Raw genomic sequence first — 19,579 nt, 5'->3', positions numbered from 1 at the left:
AAACAACCCGTTTAATAATTTCTTGCGTCCGAAGCGCTTTTCTGGATTTACATGCATTAGTAACGCTCAAATCCAAACATTTGAAATCCGAGGATGTATAAGTACCGAAACCGTTGAAGAGCTATATAACAAAAATACCTAAAATTGATAGCCAAATTCATCTAAAGTCAACTTTGCCTGAGGGAGTTGAAACCTTAGTTCCTTAATTATTTCAAAATTTATAAACGGACAATTTTAGAGGTTGGAATTCAAGAACCATATAATATGGCTAACAATGTGTTGGCATGTATTTTGTATGTAGAAAGATGCTGACATTTGAATGTCGAAAAATGCAACGAAATTTCCCCAAAAAATTTGATTGATTTTTCTGCATTGTTTTTTTTCTTTCTATTTTTGATCTGGTCTTTCTCGCATAGAACTATTCAATTTTTGGGGATTTTTTAAAAAGCATGATCGATGTATAGCATATTATATCAGTCAATATGCTAGTTAACAAAATATATTTTTTTTTACTTATTAAGGGGTAACTAACACTATAGGGAGATAACTCTGTAATTTAACTAAACGTTTTAATCACATTGTATAGTTATCAAAGCTATAGGAAATATCAAGCTTCTCAATGCAATGATCAAAACTAGTATTTGTCAAACTGCTATATATTCAACCAATTATGTATGAGGAAGTGATTTGTTCAATTGTTTTCAAAGGAATCAAGTACTAAACATTTTGTCAAAATTTTATCAAAATTAAACGACCATAATTAATTTTAGTCAAGGTGTTGGGTACCACCTTAAATGTGATAGTTTCCGATCTTAAACCCTCACGCCATTAATTATCTATTCACATATTCCTTAAATTTTGCTATTGAAACACTCAAATAGTAAATGATACAAAATTTCAATTTAGATGGTACGAAAGAGAGACACTGCAAAGATAGATTCCCGCGGCCGTGCATTTAGATCGATTGATTTAAATAATGACGGGCACATTACTGCTTATGAGTTTGCAACACATTATGCCAAACCATTCAGACTTGGAAGTAACTACAGCTGGGCTCAATGGAGACAGTCGTTCTTCTTAGCAATGCCTCAACTTGATACTAACGGGAATAACATGCTAGAAATTGACGGTAAGTTTGATGGTTTCCTTATCTGAAAATAGATTATAATAAACTTTAAAAGCCGTACCTTGACCTATAATGGTTTACTTTTATCAATTGTTATTTGGATGGAGAGTTGTCTCATTGGCACTCATATCACATCTTCCTATATCTATTGCCTGATAAAATATTGAATAAATTCATAAAAATAACTAAACGTTACATATGTCATGCGTCCAAGGCACCTTTCAGAAGGCGCAATCCGAATTTTTGAAAGCCAATAATATACAATGATTGAAATCGTTAGAGAGCTATAAACCACAAAGCATCCACAAAATGGCAAACACTTATCTCATGCTAACTTAGACAAATTTGAAGGTAACCAATGCTCTAATTATCAATCAATAATTCGCAAAAAATAATTTATTAGACAACAACCAACGGCAGCCATTAGATAACAGGCTCCTAATTTTAGACAGACACATTTTTTTATTTAAATAAGGCCGTTAGTTTCCTCGTTTGAATTGTTTACATTGTCATATCGGAGCCTATTATAGCTGATTATGCGGTATGGGCTTCGCTTATTGTTGAAGGCCGTTAGGTAACCTATAGTTGTTAATGTCTGTGTCATTTTGGTCTCTTGTGGACAGTTGTCTCATTGGCAATCATACCACATCATCTTTTTATATACTCACCAGGGAAGGCCACGATTACTGACAAATGTAATCGATTATTAATTTTGTGTAATCGATTATTCAGATTTTTGTATGTAATCGATTACAATCGATTACTTTATTGAAAGAAATTACATTACTTTTCGATTTCTGTCAATTACATGCTTCAAAATTTCATCAACAAAACAAAGGATTCCGAAGCAAAACACAATTATGTTGCTCAACGTTGTATAGTAGAAATTAAAAACATATTCAAAGCATAGTTTTCAAGGTATACGTTGACAGTTTTTTTCTAGACCAAATCTCTTACTGAGGATGCAGAATATTTAAAAAATCTTGAAATTTTGACTTTCAACATGAATGAGCGATTGCATGGCATTTCAAAAATCACTGATTTATATCTATTTTTTTTCTCAATAATTTTGCTTTCTTACTGACTGAAATTAGATTTTTGGTTTTTATCCTTAAAAAAAGTTATATTTTAGCATAGTTAATTATAATGTGTGAAGAAATGTAAAAAAAGTAGAATAATTATTAAGTTCAGCTTATTTTAATGATTAAAATTTATATTTAAAATGACATGCATGATTTAATCCTTTTGTTTGAATAGGCACCCTAATTACAAGTTGTAAAACTGCCAATGGATCACAATTTATAACTTAGAGCTAAATAATATAAAGCTCCTGCTTAATAAGACATACGGTAATTGAAGTAAAAACAAATAAAATTGAGAATGGAAATGGGGAATGTGTCAAAGAGACAACAACTCGACCACAGAAAAAAACAACAGCAGAAGGTAATCAACAGGTCTTCAATGTAGCGAGAAATTCCCGCACCCGGAGGCGTCCTTCAACTGGCCCCTAAACAAATGTATTCTAGTTCAGTGATACTAAAATTAAAATAATACAAGACTAACAAAGGCCAGAGGCTCCTGACTTGGGATAGGCACAAAAATGCGGCGGGGCTAAACATGTTTATGAGATCTCAACCCTCCCCCTATACCTCTATCCAATGTAGAAAAGTAAACGCATAACAATACGCACATTAGAATTCAGTTCAAAAGAAGTCCGAGTCTGATGTCAGAAGATGTAACCAAAGAAAATAAACAAAATGACAATAATACACTTACTTGCAGTTAACTGACATGCTAGCTCCAGACTTTAATTAAACTGATTGAAAGATTATGATTTCATCATATAAATATCAGACAAAATCCTTCCCGTTAGGGGTTTAGTATCATACCATCATAACATATACGAGAAGAACATAACCCGTGTCATGCCAACAATTGGTTTTTGAATAAATGTGTTTAGTTCCGATGCAAAGACCCTAAGGGTTAATCAATATTAACGCCAAAATATGCAGTCTATAATGACCTGACAACAGTATCGTAACTATATCCCTTCTTAATAAGTCTATTTAAAGGTTTTGTTAGTTTCTGAGGTGAATACTGACATTTTTTGCTTTATAAAGAATATTTCAATAAGAAATTGGATGTGAAATCCCTGAACGTATAAGAAGTCTGCATGTTGAGCTATATTTAAGAATGGTGTCCTTATACCGATGATAAAATATAATAAATGTTTTGACTAGTTTGTGATATCGAAAACCCTGGTGTTATAATTTTTCAGTGATACATAAATTTCTCTCGTTAAAATCTAAAACATTGTTACATACACGAGCGAATCGTACAAGTTGAGATATATAAGCACCGTAAGATGGTGACAAGGGAACGTCACCATCTAAAAATGGATAATTAACGATAGGAAATGAAAAATCATCTCTTTTTCCATAAATTTTAGTATTAAGCTTTCCGTTAGTGATATAGATATCAAGATCACGGAAAGGGCAGTGGTCATTGTTAGTATTAGCTTTATTTAAAGTAAGTTCAACAGGATGAATTTCTTTAGTATACATACTGAAGTCGTCATTATTTAGAGCCAAAATATCATCCAAATATCTAAAAGTATTATTAAATTTGTTTATCAGATGTTGTTTCGATGGGTCTTTGCTGATTTTTGTCATAAATTGTTACTCATAGCAATACAAAAACAGGTCCGCAATAAGTGGTGCACAGTTAGTCCCCATTGGAATTCCGATAACCTGACGATATACGGAATCTCCAAAGCGAACAAAAATGTTATCTAGTAAAAATTGAAAGGGCAGATATAGTATCAAAGCATGTCCAATTGACATAGGTATGTATGTTATGTATTAGAAGACTTTGATCATCTGATTAGTAGAGACAAGAAATTAGTTCAAATATTTTTTATTCTCCAATCAAGTTATATACAAAATATATTCATAGTGTCAAAGGGATACATGTATCTATTTCTAAAAAGAAATTTCAATGCATTTGGTTTATTGTTAAAAGGATTTTGTGTACTTCCTTAATTTTCAAATGCATGTATATCATAACATTTTTATGAAATCAACTGTTTATATATTCTAAGCTTCAATTCCAACTCTTATTGAACATGATGTTTTAATGTATTTTTATACAAATAAGCTTACTACTAAAAATGTAGTAGAGAACCTAACTGAAGACACATTTCTTATTTTAGATCTATTTTTTTTTTTATTTCAAATCTATTTTTATTTTTTAATATTAAACCTCTTGAAATATTGACAAGCACATACATCCATTTGTTTCAAACGCTAGATATAAAGTAAATATGGTAGGGGATCTGTTTTTTTTCAAAATGCAGCTTGAGACAATAGATAGAGATAACACAGTTGATAAACTCTGAAGTCTTATTAATTTAATTTATTTTATCTGTACTAAAAAGTGATAATTACATATAATTTCCTTTGAAATAGGTCATATTTCATCAAACTATTTTACGAAAAGTAATCGATGATTACATCATATATTTTGCTGTAATCAATTAAATTACGATTACATATAATCGAAAATGTCAACAATTACAATCCATTACAATTACAGATTACAATTACCCCATCTCTGGCACACACACAGCGTATGGTTGGTAAAAAAAATTCAAATTTCAAAGGACAGCATTGTATTAACATTAAATCAATACATGTCATTTATATGATTTCTTACATGTTACATTCTAGATTCGAACATCAAGTAAAGATCTTTAGATTCACTTTTTATAGAACAGTGGCATTGGAAGGAACTAGAAATAACTTCAGCAGCATTTTTGTCAAAAATATGTTATAGGCTATGCACTTAGAGAATGTTGATCAAATTGAATCAAAGGGCAGATGCAGGTTTTTAATTAGATAAATACTGCCGTCCGTAGCTAGGCAAAAACGGTTTTGACAATAAAATGTTATGCCCTGCTTAAATCTGTCATTGAAGTCAGTTGCTAATTAACCAAGCATAATGTATAATATTGCCCCCTTTTTTAAAGTTATCTAAGCCTATTGAGAATTTGATGTTAATCTAAGATATGAGTTCATACCATAATAGTTGTTCAGACAAAAGTCAACTGAAGTTTACCAAACATTGTTATCATTTGTAAATCATTGAAACAATAAAGATACCGAGACAGCAATCGGAAACCAAACGCTAAAAGATATGTCAATCAACTTGCCCCTCGTCCAAGTATGTATGTCAGTCTAAATTTCACCCAGTCAAAGTATGATTGTCATTCTAAATTGACCGCGAGCCCAATAAATATATCAGTTTAAAATATCCGTAGCCCAAAAGATATGTTTGTCTAAATTACATGCAGTCCAAAAACAATGTCAGTCGAAATCGCTCTTTCTTCGGCTGTATGAATATGTTCAGTTGAGGTTCTTACTCTTTGTGTTTACCAAGTGTTTCTTTTATCTGATGAATAACATCTCAAAGCCATTATGAGGATTATATGTCCTGTATTAGGTCAGGAATATGGCAGTTGTTATCAAATAATTCTTTTCTCAGTATGTTGCTTTGCGTGTGTTTTTGTTGCACTTTAGTGATTTCACCTTTTAGTTGATGTATTTCCCTTGGTTTTAGTTTATAACCAAGATTTGTTTTTTCTTAATCGATTTATGACTTTTGAACAGCGGTATTCAACTTTATAGAATGTTGATAAAATAATGTAATAGAATATAAGAATATGAAAGACTTAAAGTAAACTGAAATCTTTATCATCTTTGGTAAACCGTTGTCACGTTTCTTTACAACAGTGTTCGGTTTTTTCTTTCATTTTTAACATACTAATAATTACAAAAGCAAAAACATCACTAGCTATATGAGTGAAAACAATACTATAGCTTAGCGAATTTTAAATCTTTTTCCCTTATCTTTATTTGACATTGTAAAAAATCCAATATGCTTACGGCTTTAATTCACTCATTTGTATTTGTTTTTCAGAATTCCGTTCGATACCAAATTGTTGAATGAAATATGAGAGATGGTATTAGAAGCAAAATGTGACAACGTTCCATCTGTTATAACAGTGACATTTACCAAAAATTCGGATTCTAAATAGACTATTTACAGTTATGACTTTAAAGAAAATTAGTTTGTTTTTTTTGAAAAATGTTTAACATGTCATTTGTTTATTTTGAAATTTGCGTTTTTATCTTAAGCCTGCTCATCTTTTTCAAGTTGCTTATCGTTTGCACTCTGGTGAATTGTTGCATCGCTGGCATTCATACATCTGTTATTCTTTATTCTTATACTAACAAAATTTAAAGAAAGTTAACTAAAATATTGGTACTTATTTACGGTGTGTGTCTTTATGAAATAAAGCAATAGCAAGTTAAAGTTTTTTAATTGTTCAGGAACCAATAATATCATGAAATTGTTTGTTTGTTATTTTCCTTTTTTTTCCATTTGTTAAAGGTAGATATAGGAAGATTTGGTATGAGTGCCAAAGAGAAAACTCCCCTTCCAAGTCACAATTTGTAAAAGTAAACCATTATAGGTCAAAGTACTGCCTTGAACACAAAACCTTGGCTCACCCCGAACAGCAAGCTATGAAAGGCCCCAAAAAATTACATATGAGATCTAACAAAAACCCTAATTTCGTTTACTTTAGTGACCTTTAATAACTTAATATTTGGTCCTAGAAAGAATATATATCGACTAATACTATGTATATAGACATATGACATTAAATTCAATGTTGAATAATAGCTTAAACATTGGGGTTTCATTTTATAGCAAAATAATGTTGAAATATTCATTCCGGAATTTTTTATAAATATTCCGTGTCAGATTATGAAAAACAAATAAAATCGGACAGTCACTCTTTATCGCGATTTTCCAAAAATCTGCACCATTGGAAGAATCTGTATCAGGGCTAAAATGAATGCATAATATTTACTCTATCCGTATGTGGACATTCGGTCGTTCGGTCCATTTAACTCTTGAAATAATTTTCTTTTTTTTTTATCTATCTCTCAACTATGAATGTCTGAAAAATAGAAGTCCGTCCGATCGGTGAAAAAAAAATGCTCAAATAATGAGGAAAGCACCAAATTTTGCATGATGGTTCATTTTGGTGTACTGGGCAATATTAGCTATGAACCAATCCTCAAAGTTCAATATGGCGGCTAATTTCAAGATGGACGCCATACATTCTTAAATATTTTTCAGTATTGCACAAACCACAGGGGTTTGAAGCTGGAAGCACAAAATTCAACATATTTGAATGATTTGGTGTACTTAGCAAGATTTTGTTTTGATCTATCTTTGAAATTCAAAATGACGGCTTTTTTCTAGTTTTTTTTTATTGTTAAAGACCTTTAAATAAGCTTATTCTAAAAGGTTAACAATTCGACACTGTAATTAGATCATTGAATATTGTTTTTATTGGTATTAATATTGATTTTGTTATCAGTAAATTAAAAGCAAACTGAATATTATTGTTATAAACATCTATATACACAGTCAGGGATCTTCAATCTGTCGATGCATGTGTCTTGGAATTACTCAAGGTCATGTTTTTCTCTGACAGTTTATGACGCATTCACATACTAAATCCATTGGATGTTGGATGTGTACTGATTGATAATTTAGTCTAATATGAATGTTTTTTTTTTATAAGTTGTTACTTGCTTTGAACAAGCTGTCAGTGACTGAGAGTACTATCAGATCTGTCGTTTTTTGTTAGGATATACAAGTACCCGGCCACGTCCACCCTGTGTAGTATTTCTATTTGTATCAATCTGATGAGTTTAGCCTTTTTCAACTAATTTTTATAGATCGTTCTTATGTTGTAATGTTTCACAACTGTCCCAGGTTAGGGGAAGGTTGGGAACCCGCTAACATGTTTAACCCCGCTACATTCGGTATGTATGTGCCTGTCCCAAGTCAGGAACCTGTAAATTCAGTGATTGTCGTTTGTTGATGAGTTACAAACATTGTATTTGTGTTTCGTTCATATGGTCGTTAAATATACCGGCAATATTTACAAAATCAAAGCCTTTATTGACATACTTAATTTTAATCTTCAGGGCGAAGATCATAAAAAACATTTCATTAAAATTAAGTTTGTCAATAAAGGCTTTGATTTTGTAAATATTGCCGGTATATTTAAAGTCATAAGAAACCTCAAATTAAAAAAAAATATGCATATATTTTTTATAACTAAATGGATAGTTTTCATTATACAACTTATGTACATATACTTTTTTCTGAGGAAAATTCTTTAATTTGTCCACATTTAGAAGAAGTTTACTTATTTTTAATTGCTTGCTTCCAGGAAGCAATTCGCCGACATATTTTCCGTATGCATAGTGACCCGAGCGTAACCCTCCTCGTAAAAATCCGGTAATCGCAATACGCATGGATCTGTATTGAAATAAACAAATATCTGAGTATACATGTTAAACACGTGCTCAATACCCATGCTTTTTGTGATTTGTTTACTATAAGGTGACAATCGTTAAAACTCGGCTTCAAAACACGGCATTTAATGAGCAGCCATATTTTTTAAATCATAACAAACAGAGAGAAAAAAAAATTGACGATTATAGGATATATTTGCGAAAATAATGAAAAAATCGTGCACAGAGGACTAAGTTTATGATATATACATGCATTGGTTCAAGAATTGGATAAACATTATTTTTCACCACTCACTCGTTTCATATGACTTTAACGACCATTCTGTTAAAGAACAAATTCCTGGATATTTTGACAATACTGAGCTACCTCTTATTTGTTATATTTACAAGAAATCTACCCGGAAATTTGTGTTTAATTATAGTCAATTGTGTAAAGATGTTAATATCATTGAAAATACACCTACTTCATGTAATTGCAGTAATTCCGAATACATTTATGGACCCATTTCCCATGTTATAACAGGAGATCTTAACATCGTTCAAGACCGAGAGTTAAAATCATTCCTCAGTAAAGGACCTAAATATCGTCCCCCGTCAATTATTAATTGGAATGAGTGTCGTAATATCATCCACGACTCAATCCATACTTACTGTATGAAATGGATAAAACGGGAAAAAGCTGACAAAAAATCTTTGGACTCTTTTTTTAATTCAGTAATGAAGATAGTTGATATACGTATTCAACATTTTAAAGAACATTTTACTATTAACAATAACCACAATTAACCAATTTCTCGTATCAAAAATAAACTAAAAGAACTAGCCAAGGAATTTGTTTTTGTCCCGGCCAATAAAGCTGCTAATAATATTATTATTGTTTGACGTAAATTTTACATTGAGGTTCTGAAAAAGGAAATCACCAATTCACCAACATTCCAACTGACTCCATTTTCAGAAAACGAAATCTGTAACAAACATAAACTTTTAGCCACCGCTTTACAAGCAGAGCCAAATACAATGAAAGTCCCAACTATGTATTGGCTTCCGAAGCTACACAAAACCCCTTACAAATATAGATTTATTTCGTCTTCAAGCCATTGTTCAACTAATAAATTGTCTATTCTTCTTACCAGCACACTTGGTACAATCAAAAACCTGATAATAAATTGTTCAAATAAGGCCTTCGAAAATAGTGGAATAAATTACTTTTGGAGTGTCAAGAACTCGTTGGAAGTACTTGATAAATTGCATGCTTATATTGGTGATTTTGAATCTGTTCAAAGTTTTGATTTTTCTACCCTGTATACCACATTGCCTCACATTCTCATGAAGAAAAAATTCACACACCTAATTAAATGGGCATTCAAAAAATCAGAATGTGAATATATATGTTCAAACTCTTTTAGGTCATTTTTAGTAGCAATAAACAAAAAAACTATGTTAATTGGACATGCTTTGATACTATATATGCCCTTGAATTTTTACTAGATAACATTTTTGTTCGCTTTGGAGATTCCGTATATCGTAAGATTATCGGAATTCCAATGAGGACTAATTGTGCACCACTTATTGCGGACCTGTTTTTGTATTGTTATGAGTTACAATTTATGACAAAAATAAGCAAAGACCCATCGAAACAACATCTGATAAACAAATTTAATAATACTTTTAGATATTTGGATGATATTTTGGCTCTCAATAATGACGACTTCAGTATGTATATTAATGAAATTTATCCTGTTGAATTTACTTTAAATAAAGCTAATACTAACAATGACCACTGCCCTTTTCTCGATCTTCATATCTATATCACTAATGGAAAGCTGAATACTAAAATTTATGATAAAAGGGATGATTTTTCATTTCCAATCGTTAATTATCCGTTTTTAGATGGTGACGTTCCCTTGTCACCATCTTACGGTGTTTATATATCTCAACTTGTACGATTCGCTCGTGTATGTAACAATGTTTTAGATTTTAACGAGAGAAATTTATGTATTACTGAAAAATTATTACACCAGGGTTTCGATATCACAAACTAGTCAAAACATTTACTAAATTTTATCATCGGACATCATTCGTAAATATAGCTCAACATGCAGACTTCTAATACGTTCAGGTATTTCACATCCAATTTTTTATGGAAATATTCTTTATAAAGCACAAAGTTGTCAGTATTCACCTCAGAAACTTACAAAACCTTTGAATAGACTTATTAAGAAGGGATATAATTACGATACTGTTGTCAAGTCATTAAAGATTGCATATTTTGGCGTTAATATTGAGTCACTGATAAGGTCTTTGCATCGGAACTAAACACATTTATTCTAAAAACAGTTGTTGGCATGACACGGGTTATGTTCTTCTCATATAAGTTATGATGGTATGCTACTAAACCCCTAACGGGAAGGATTGTGCCTGATGTTCATATGATGAAATCATAATCTTTCAGTCAGTTTAATTGAAGTCTGGAGCTGGCATGTCACATAACTGCTAGTAGTCTGTTGTTATTTATGTATTATTGTCATTTTGTTTATTTTCTTTGGTTACATCTTCTGACATCAGACTCGGACTTCTCTTGAACTGAATTTTAATGTGCGTATTGTTATACGTTTACTTTTCTACATTGGTTAGAGGTATAGGGGGAGGGTTGAGATCTCACAAACATGTTTAACCCCGCCGCATTTTTGCGCCTGTCCCAAGTCAGGAGCCTCTGGCCTTTGTTAGTCTTGTATTATTTTAATTTTAGTTTCTTGTGTACAATTTGGAAATTAGTATGGCGTTCATTATCACTGGACTAGTATATATTTGTTATGGGGCCAGCTGAAGGACGCCTCCGGGTGGTGCGGGAATTTTTCGCTACATAGAAGACCTGTTGGTGACCCTCTGCTGTTGTTTTTTATTTGGTCGGGTTGTTGTCTCTTTGACACATTCCCCATTTCCATTCTCAATTTTATTCCATCATTATCGAACTGAACAAAGAAATAACACGAATGTTGCCGTATACGATGTAGTAAATGCTTACCGTTCAGGAGCACTTGATTTCACTCCCGGCTTTTAGTGGAGTTCGTGCTGTTTTTATCTATTATTTGTAACTGTTGATGTAAATGTCTTTTGGTTTTATGAGTCTTTGTTTACTCCTTGGTTTTGATTGTTATTGTCTTCTAACTGGTGTTCTTTCATATTGTGTGCACCTTTCCTTCAAGTGTTTTCCATAATTTTCCCAGTCTTCTCTATAATGAACATTATATCATGGTGGTGTTTATGATTTAATTTACAGCTGGATTTGTAATGAACAGTAGATCAAGTGTGTGATCTTTTCTTGTAGTAACAAGAAAGTTTGTATATTCATCGACAAAGGTTTTTTTTCTAAAATGTCAATTTTGTTATAAATTTTAGTTTGACAAATAAATACGGAATAATTTTGTCTTGGTCTAATCAAATCCTTGTGTCTATGTTATTGTGATATGTGACTCTAAATCAAACCAATTGGTAGTTTATTTCAAAGTATTAAGAACTTATATGTAAATAATTTCCAATCAAAGTTTGAAAAAAGCTTTTATACAGATTACAGAAGATCTTACATTTTTTCTCTACATATTTGTATATTTTTTTTAATTGAAACGGGGGATGCAAAGTTACGCAAATGCCTCTTATGGTTTGCCTATGTTATTACACTATGAATTGTAATGCAACAACGATTGTAACGTTCATTTTAATTGGATAACGTCACTTTCTTACATGGCATCAATTGACAATTGATGTTATGGGACGTACGCGCAAGCGCAGTCGGCATATGACAGATTTTAAATACATGTTTTAACGTTGTTTTTTGTCAGTTTCATTAGAATGGAGATAACAATATTGTATTTTAAGCTCCGACGGCATCAATTTGAGATTTGATGGTAGCAAATACCCGTTTACTGTCTCCGCTATCGCGTCACCAGTAAACTTAATTTGCGACCCATCAAATCCCCAATTGATGCCGTCGGAGCTTAAAATACAATACAGTTATCTCCTAATTCTATTGTCATTTTTATTTATAAGTATAAGTTTGTGAATGGAAAATCCCGACCAAAAGTACAAATCAATTGAAACTGTATTCAAATGTAAAAACATTGTTATTATTGTGGTCATTAAGTATCTCTCTGGATATGTAACAATTTCAATTGTGTATACTTGATTTTGTTTTACAACACTTAAAGTGGCGGGTCCGATTCCCACGTTCAGTGAAGTGTTGAAGTGTTTTGACGGAAGTTCTTGTTCTTTGTAAATGAAACGTATCATGTTGATGAATTTAAAAATTATTTTTCACTAAGGTTCCAATTTTGTTTAACAAAATTTCCATTATTCTTTGAAAAATCTTCCTTATTTTGGTTTTATTGGGGGTTTTTTTAGGGGGCGGGGGGGGGGGGTGGTCCTTGCCCAGCTTTGACTTTAATTATTTGTCCTTTCTTGTTTATAAATCGTTATTTTATTGATTTGGATTTTCAAATATTTTGGCCAAGAGCATCACTGAAAAGACATTGATTGGCGAAATGCGCATCTAGTGTAGAAATATTAGCACCGTTTGTGCTACTACCACTGGGTCGATGCTTCTGCTTGTGAACTGATAGTCCCCGAGGCGAGCCGAGTAGCAAGTACGACAGTACTGATATGAAAATACGGATTTAATAGTAATAGAATTTGCTGTTACAAAATTTGGGAAATAATTAAAAATTATCTCTCTCATGCAAAAGCTCTGATTCATAACCCAGCTTTGGCTAAACTTTTTGGTTCCTTTTTGTTTATAGCTCTTCATATTGTTTAATTTAGCTGTGGATTCTCACCTATCTTGGCCTCGAGCATCACTATATAGACATTAATTGTCGAAATGCGCATATGTTGCAGAAAATTGGCACCGTTTATTGTATTACCATTCTTGGTGAAGGCTGATTTTGAAGCGTATCTATCAATTATACATATGGTGAAGCTCAAAGTTTAAAGTTAGTTATTCCGATCACGTTGTCAAAGGTAACTACACATATCTGAGGTCGTCTTAATTAATTGTTCCCCAACTGCTTTTCATTTTTATTGGGAGATCTTAACGTAGGTCATCCCAGAAAAGCGTTTTGGATGTCCCAAATCTATAAAGTATCCTTTTGATTATATAAAGATATCAATCTTCTAACCTCGGCTTATTCCGCTCCTCTCCGTTCGAATCACCGAATTTTGTGACCAATGATGTAAATATAAATCGGAAATATTCGACTGTTCTCGGCGATGAAACGATAATTGCTGAAGTAATATGATTGGTTCTTGGTCCACTATGTTACTAACTTCTTCATATAAAAGTTTAATTTGCTGCATGAGACTTGAATAGATCAGCGGTTTATTTAGAGAACGGTAAGATCTTTATAACATGTATAACAAAAGTGTGTGTATTATATTTTAAAAGGAAATGTTAACAGCGCTTACTAATGAACCTGATATATAAAGATATATATTGAAAAGATATGAACAAGTCTAAATTGAAAATAAATATAAATAAGATATAGATATACGTGTAATCTTAATTGATAGTTTTTCTTTGTCATCATTTTTCATTTCTAATGAAATATACAATTTTTTTTAAAGTAGTTTCACATATTAGTGCTTTGTTATTGACCTTTACTTGCAAAGAAGACTTCACACAGTTTCCTACATATACTCAATTCTAATATAAATTCAATCTGTAAATCTGAACGCTTAATTTACTAAATTTGCGGTAAAGGAAAAATAAAACGAATGATGCATAGCAGAATTGCACAAGCTGTTTACAAACAACAGTCAAATTGTTTAATATTTGCATAATAGTCCGATTTCGAAAATTATTATGATTTATATAGGCACAAGAAATATAATATACTTATGATTTTTAGTTTTTTTCTTTTCCAGAATTTATTGATTGAACTTTCAGAAGATGAAGACCCTGATAGTGTTTTGTTGCCTTGTGGCTGGAATTTTTGCCTTTCCTTCTGATGAAGGATCTGCCATTTATGATGCCGTTGCCCATACTGCATCGGTAAGTAGAATATATATCGGATGTTGAAAATAACTGACAAGTTAGCAGAGGTTTTGACACATATTAAGATTATAAACATCTGGCTTTAACGACTAAAGGAGTAAATCGAATAAGTTTCATCATATCATTAAAGTCCTGACTAACGAATAATTTGGAAGGGTATTTTTTTATTATTTTTGAGATCATGTTTATTGTAGATAAATATAAGATATTTGAAAGATCATCACATACAGCATGTGTTCAAAATTTGATTTGTGTGCGCTTCATTTAATTTAATGACAATTTCAAGATTATCTTAAACTTGTAATTTTATGAATAAAAAAATCAATAAGATTTATCTAAAACTCTTGTGAATATGCTCCTGATAGGTAAACTCCGATTGAATTATTCTGTCCAGAATTTGGCCGGTAAGGCGTTTCAAATATAAGAATTTCATGACATAAAGAAGACACTGTCAGCAACGAGCCTTTAAACCAAATTATCGCGTGTTGACTTATTATCTCCCCTGAAACTCCCCTTAATAAACTAATATCACCATGTAAGCAAATATTTAGCTCTCACATTTGTTTAGTTACAACATGTATCTTGAAATAACGAATAGAAAAATGAGTTGAAAATTTAACCAATTTTACAAATAGAAAATATTTATGAAGCTACTTAAAAACGTCGACAGACTGATATACTTAAAATGTAATTATATCTATTGAACATATATAAGTATCATTTGGTTGTGTTAATTGCTGTCGTCTGAAAACTAATGATAAATGATATTCTGTTGAACGAACTATAAGAGTTGAAAGCATTTGTGTTGGAGAGGAGTGTATACATTTTCATGAGAACATTACTGGCAACACATACATATCGAAGTTAACAATTGTGTGTTACTACGGGCCTCCGCTCCATCATTTCCCAAGAATTAACATGTTGGGTTTTATTTTTCCATTTTCAGTAATATAACTTATTCATTGCAATTGAAAGACACGACTGAATGAATTTATCCATCGAATAGCAGGTGCGTTATAATGATTTGCTGCTTCATATGAACAGACGAAATTATTTTGGCAAGGGTATTGTCCACAATTGAACTACAAATCAAAATCGGCGGGGACAAATAAAACTTTACTGAAAGTTGAAAGTGATTTATTTAAAAGAAAGGAATTAAATTATAAGTTTCCGTGTTTTTAATTTTCCAAAAAATAAGCAAAGTGATTAAAAATCTTTATGTATGTCAAATGCACAATGAGAGCCAAATCATGTATGAAGTTTGAAAAATTACTCAAAAGTGAAAACATAAAAACCAATTTAAGGAGGTAGACCTAGGTTAAGGGAAATAACTCTTAAAATCATCAGTACGTTTGTGTCGACCATTTTCAAAAATATATTCTAAGCTTCTAGGTTACATCGATTATTTTCAATCTGTTTCAGGTAAATGCTTAAAATACATTGATGAACTTGACTTTTACAAACGCTTAACTGATTTAAAGAGTTATCTCCCATAACCAAGGCCTACCTCTTTAGTTTTCTTTCTATACGCATTTATCGATGAAATACGATTATAGTTAAGATAGTTTGGTTATATCTTTACCGAAGAAACGTTTAAAAAATTTATAAAAGTCGACGGGAAAATGCAACGAATTATACTCCCATTTTTTCTCAAAATAAATTGCAGTGATAACAAAATCTGCTTTGTTTTGCTTGTGATCTGATCTCATCTCGCTTTACAACAAGTTTCATATTAATTTAAAAAGTGATCGTTAAATATTAAACTGCAATGAGTATCCCTGTTCCTACGGTTTAAAACTTTTTTTTAAATCCTCCAAAGTGATTTGTAATGTATAAAAGATTTATACCATAAAACACTTTGAATATTTACCAGTCAATATTCTTGATATTAAATCGATTTTTTCAAATAGATAAACCCAGTAGATTGTTCCGATCTGAAATTTTTAGGCCATGAATATCCTATTCATATATTCATAACATTTGCTGGTAACACGATCGTAAATAGTAAATGATACAAATTTTCCAAACAGATGGTACACAAGAGAGACACTGTAAAGAGAGATGCCATGACCATGGCCTTTAGATGGATTGATACCAATAAAGATGGCCACATTAATGGTAACGAATTTGCCGCATTTTATGCAAATGCACACATACCTGGACTGAATTATAGCCGGAATGAATGGAGACATATGTTCAACTTAGTACTACCTCAAATTGACACAAACGGGAATGCAGAGCTAGAAATTGGAGGTAAGTTTAGTGGTATCCTTATATAAAATAAATAATAGTATTAAAATTTAAAAGTACTGGCACACAAAATGTGATAAAAACAAATCGGAAAGTTAACTCAAGCCCTGATTATCAATAAGCAATAAACGAAAAACAAGTTAGATAGGCAGCAACCAAGAACAGCCATTCGTTTACAGGCTCCTGATTTGGTCAGGCACATAATAAGGTGGGTTAAAATGATTGTAATCGCAACGAAAAGGCGAAAAAAGTCGACATTTCTTTTTTACACAAGCGCAATTTTGATGTTATGTACATTTTTAAGTACACATTTGTTAATTCACCATTTTCTTGTACAATGGCATGTTGGTGTTGATTCAATTCGAAAAGATCGTGGGTAATTAATTTAAATGTTCTTCCTCAAAATAAATACAACATAACGCCATCGGTCAATTGGTAATCATTGTTTTAATACCAATCACGGTGCTTTTGACAATTTTACTGTAAATCAATTTAAATTTTGAAAGATTAGAATTAGATAGTTGTTGAGACAAACGACAACTAGAGTCTACCATACAGTGTTGTCATTTGAAAACGAAAATATCAAGAATGCAATCAGAATGCAATAGAACATGTAGTATGTAAGCGGATGAGGTAGGAAATTACTTCTTAAGCTGAGTCGCTTTGACTTGTGCATTGTAACACAGAGGTACAGGTTCTAGTTTTGGTGGAAACAAAGTGACTTTGAATGTAGAACCACGTTTTCCATTTACAGAAGAAACGCCAAAAGATATGACATTCTAAATTGCCCCCAATCTAAGAGAAGTATTAATTGGTTCAAAAGACTCGCTGCGTTAATTAACTGATATTTTTTTTGATAAACGACACCCGTAAGCCATCATAATAATAATATGAATACAAATAATGAAGTAGATGATAAAAATAAGATAGACTTTAAGTTAATTTAAATTTTCTTTTTTTTTAATTAAAATAAATCTTTATCTTCTATGTTTCACCATTATCAAGTTTCTTCACAGCAGTGTTGGATTGTTTTTGATGTTTCTTTTATATATACCATTACTTACACAAAGTCAAAAATCACGGGTGTTAGTGAAAAAAATATCACTAATAAGCCGAAGGTTAAATTACGACTATAGTTTACCGTAAATTGGTCCTTTTTTTTATTAACAAAAAAAAACAAAAAAAACATTATGCTTACAGCTTATATTTACTCCTTTTTGGTATCTTTTGTAGAATTCCGATCGTTAGCAGAACGTGGATTGAGAGGATATTGAAGACACATTGTGACAACGTTCCACTCGTAGCTATTACAGGACCATTGACTTAAAAGTCTAATTCAATATTAACCATTTTCAGTTCTGACTTTAAACAGAATGTGTGTCTGTTTTTATTTATTTTTTTGTCTGTTATAACCGAAGCTGCTCTGTCCAAATACAAAATCATTTTTATCAAATTATTAATGTATCAATGTGAAATTTGCCTTTTTATTTTGGCGATTTAGAATCTAAAGCTTGCTTATCATTTATTTTGTGACAAATAATTGCCTACTGACATTTATATAACTTTAAATTTTCATTTTTTTTATACTAACAAAGTTTACCAAAATACTTTTTTACGATTTTATTTCAAATAAAGTACAAGCAAGTTATAGTTTTCAATTGTTCAGAAACCCATAAAAATCATAAACTTGTTTTCTTGTGTGTTCATTCTTATCTTTTGTTGTAGTTGTTGTTATCGGTATATATAAGAAGATTTGTTATGCGTGCCAATAACACTATTCTCCATCCAAATCACAATTTGTAACAATAAAACCATAATAGGTCAAAGAACGACCTACAATACGGAACCTTGGCTCACACTGAACACCAAGCTATAAAGGGCCTCAAAACTAACTAGCGTAAGCAATTCAAACATAAAAACCAACAGTGTAACCTACTAGTATATAGAAAACGAGAAACACTTCTGAATCAAATCAACAAACGATAACTACTAAATAACATATTACACAAATGCAAAGAGATAATTCCAATTGACGTAATAAATAAGGGAGATAATTCCAATTGACGTAATAAATAAGGGAGATAATTCCAATTGACGTAATAAATAAAGAAGATAATTCCAATTGACGTGATGAAAAATTGTACTGAAATATTAGGGCAATATCAGCCAATCAAATTGCGAGAAATTACTCTAAATCAGGATAATATTAAATATCAACTGGAATAGTTTACTCAATCAAAAGATATACTTACAATTTTCAAAAGTTAATGACTTAAATCCACATTTAATATACTAGACAGTATGCATTTTGTAAAAACAAACAGTATATAAGAAATAAGAAGATATGGCAAGATTGTAGAAGAAACAGCTATCAATCAATATCCAAAATGAAGCGACAGGCCAGTAGTCTAAATGACATATATTCGTAACTCAAAGTGCTAGTGACCTAATAAGATATATATTAGGTCTTTAACACACTGCGTCACTGTGTTAATAATTATATGTTAGATATAAGAAGATGTGGTATGAGTGCCAATGAGACAACTCTCCATTTTCAGTTTGTAGAAGTACACCATAATAGGATTGTTACAATGCACCTTTACCTTTTCTATTAATTTTTGGTTACGATAAAGAAAATTTTTGTGAATGACAGTGAATGGTTCTACTTATTTGGTGTTTTTAACCAATCACTTGTCCCATTTTATTTTTTTCACTGAAACACAGAGAAAATCAATTTGGCTTGTTATTGCCCAACAA

The 19,579-nt window shown here is 31.4% G+C and overlaps 1 protein-coding gene and 1 long non-coding RNA gene across 3 annotated transcripts in view; both read left to right on the top strand.

Annotated features, from left to right (window-relative positions):
• The window catches only part of LOC139482351 (uncharacterized), a 111,048-nt gene extending 92,751 nt beyond the window's left edge, over positions 1-18,297 (top strand). Inside the window, exons 1-4 of one of the 2 annotated variants that reach the window (XM_071266205.1) lie at positions 13,811-13,911; positions 14,443-14,569; positions 16,603-16,825; positions 18,056-18,297. In XM_071266205.1, the coding sequence (XP_071122306.1) occupies positions 14,468-14,569; positions 16,603-16,825; positions 18,056-18,096 (366 nt within the window). In that variant the 5' untranslated portion in view covers positions 13,811-13,911; positions 14,443-14,467 and the 3' untranslated portion in view covers positions 18,097-18,297. Of the gene's footprint in view, positions 1-13,810; positions 13,912-14,442; positions 14,570-16,602; positions 16,826-18,055 lie in introns of those variants that run through there. The other variant, XM_071266206.1, reaches the window with a different exon arrangement.
• LOC139482305 (uncharacterized) lies at positions 726-6,499 on the top strand. The gene is made up of 2 exons (XR_011654825.1): positions 726-1,129; positions 6,104-6,499. It is a non-coding gene; the product is annotated as an uncharacterized lncRNA (long non-coding RNA).
• Positions 18,298-19,579: the final 1,282 nt, after the last annotated feature.

Source organism: Mytilus edulis, chromosome 7 (genome assembly GCF_963676685.1).
Source record: "Mytilus edulis chromosome 7, xbMytEdul2.2, whole genome shotgun sequence".
Classification (NCBI taxonomy): domain Eukaryota; kingdom Metazoa; phylum Mollusca; class Bivalvia; order Mytilida; family Mytilidae; genus Mytilus; species Mytilus edulis.
This window is presented reverse-complemented; position numbering and strand designations above follow the sequence as displayed.